General features: G+C 40.4%; 1 protein-coding gene across 1 annotated transcript; it reads left to right on the top strand.

The window, feature by feature from the left end:
• Window positions 1-351: 351 nt before the first annotated feature.
• Window positions 352-1,510, top strand: LOC118751913 (myb-like protein P; the record flags this gene model as incomplete). The annotated part of the gene is made up of 3 exons (XM_036486739.1): window positions 352-523; window positions 602-1,067; window positions 1,152-1,510. Coding segments are annotated over 3 exons (892 nt in total), but the record flags the coding sequence as incomplete, so codon positions are not given.
• Window positions 1,511-1,954: the final 444 nt, after the last annotated feature.

The raw sequence follows: 1,954 nt of genomic DNA, 5'->3' as shown, positions 1-1,954 counted from the left end.
GGATCCCTCTATTTTTGTTATAACATAACATTAGTGCGCACACCACAAATTGGAGGGGAAGTTCGGCCAAACACTTAACAAATGTGAAGGCACCAAATATTTATTTATTAAGCATTAAGTGTTAAGTATTAACTATTATGAGAATTATCAAGTTTACATTTTAACCTTATTTTCTTTTTTGTGTTTGGGTTTAAGTTGTGTTTATGTTATGTTTTGAGTGAATAAAGTGAAAAAGAATTTTGTGGTTCATTTTCTGGCTTACTGGAGCACTAGCACTTCATCCCTCATGCTTCCAAAATTTGTAAACATAAATGGTCAACACTGGTAACCGTTTTAATTTTTACATTACAGTGATCGGTTTCCATACTACAAATCGAACGATGATCGTTGGAAGAATTCAGTGCGACATAACCTCTCCATCAATCCGCATTTCCGCAAAGGACACAAAGCGCCACAAGGAGCTGGCCACCTGTGGACAATATCCAGTGGAGACTCAGCAGAAAATGTGCTAGCATGGGAACATGTAGGTTTTAGGAACAACACTTGTCAACCAGAATCAGAAGATGCATTTTTTACTATTTATTTACTCTCCTCTCCACAGAAGAAGCAGCGACTGGACTTATTCTTCAAAATGGAGTCCATGAATCGTGAACGCCTACAGCAGCATCAACAACAAATGCAGCAACGGCAAAGTTGCACCTCACCACATCCGGATTGCCAACAAATGCAGCAGCAGCAACAACAACAACAACAACAACAACAAGGACCCCAGCAACAATGCGTCTATGATGAAGCCGCAACAGCAGCCGCCACAATTACACGAGAAATGCTCAACAGCAGCAGCAGCGAAGAGGCATGCGGGCAGAGATGCAACACAGCTACGGACAACAACAATCACAGACTAGAGAGCACATCGTTGGTCCATGAATTGCCATTCAACGATCTGATGAGCGACGAAGAGCTCCGCAAAACGGCTGGACAAATTCTGAATGGCATACATCGCGAGGTAGAGGTGCAATCGGTGAACTCAATTATTAGTACCTATCACGATGTGCTGCTGGATAATGGTGAGTGGCAATGAGTGCTAAGGGTCAATGGACTAAAACGTAATTAAATTTCTTTCACTCTTCCTTTTGTTTAAACACCAGAAGATTACCTAAATCCCATCCACAAGGATGTCGCTGTGCATGAGAGTGGTCTACGTAGCACGAATGCAACACATCTGCCAGCCGCTACATATACAAATTCGCATAATTCGAGCTCCCAGTATTATGTCACCGAAATCGATCCACTCGAACTGGGCATACAAATGTCACATCAAGTGGGTGCGGAGGAGGTGCTCTTCAGCGATGAATTCAATTTGAATTACTTTGGTTACAATGGCGCCAATGATATTGTTGCCTGACCGCCAGCACCGTCAAGAATGACAAATGGCATAGCGTCTGTAATCAGTGTAACCGCAGTTGCAGGACGTTTGAGTTCGATTACGTCGTTGGAAAGTGGGTCATTGACGCAGCAATTGGGTGCGAGACCGGTGGAGCATGTTTACGGTCAACCACAACAGTAATTACTGGAGTGTGAAGTGGTGGTAGTACATACATACATAAATATGTAGTAGAATTAAGATACTATACATACATTTACTATACTTATTTAGAAGTTATGTATTTATTAATGTTAAGAGGCCTTACAATCACTTCTAGTCACTAATTGTGGATGTTGTTTATCTATACTTAGTAGAATAATATGCCCATAATTTTACCAAAAATATGTACATTTAGAGTTTACTCTATTAAAACATTAGAAAATTGTTAAGTAGATAAGGATATGATTTGTATGAATGTAAGTATGTACTGGGTATACAAGTAAGTTTTAGGGCCGTTTGCACATCGTTATTGACACCCAGAATTTAACATGTGATCGATAAAGCAGTCGATGTGTTTAACTGGAGGAT

Source organism: Rhagoletis pomonella, unplaced genomic scaffold (genome assembly GCF_013731165.1).
Source record: "Rhagoletis pomonella isolate Grant_MI unplaced genomic scaffold, Rhpom_1.0 Rhpom_scaffold_01081, whole genome shotgun sequence".
Taxonomy (NCBI): Eukaryota; Metazoa; Arthropoda; class Insecta; order Diptera; family Tephritidae; genus Rhagoletis; species Rhagoletis pomonella.
This window is presented reverse-complemented; position numbering and strand designations above follow the sequence as displayed.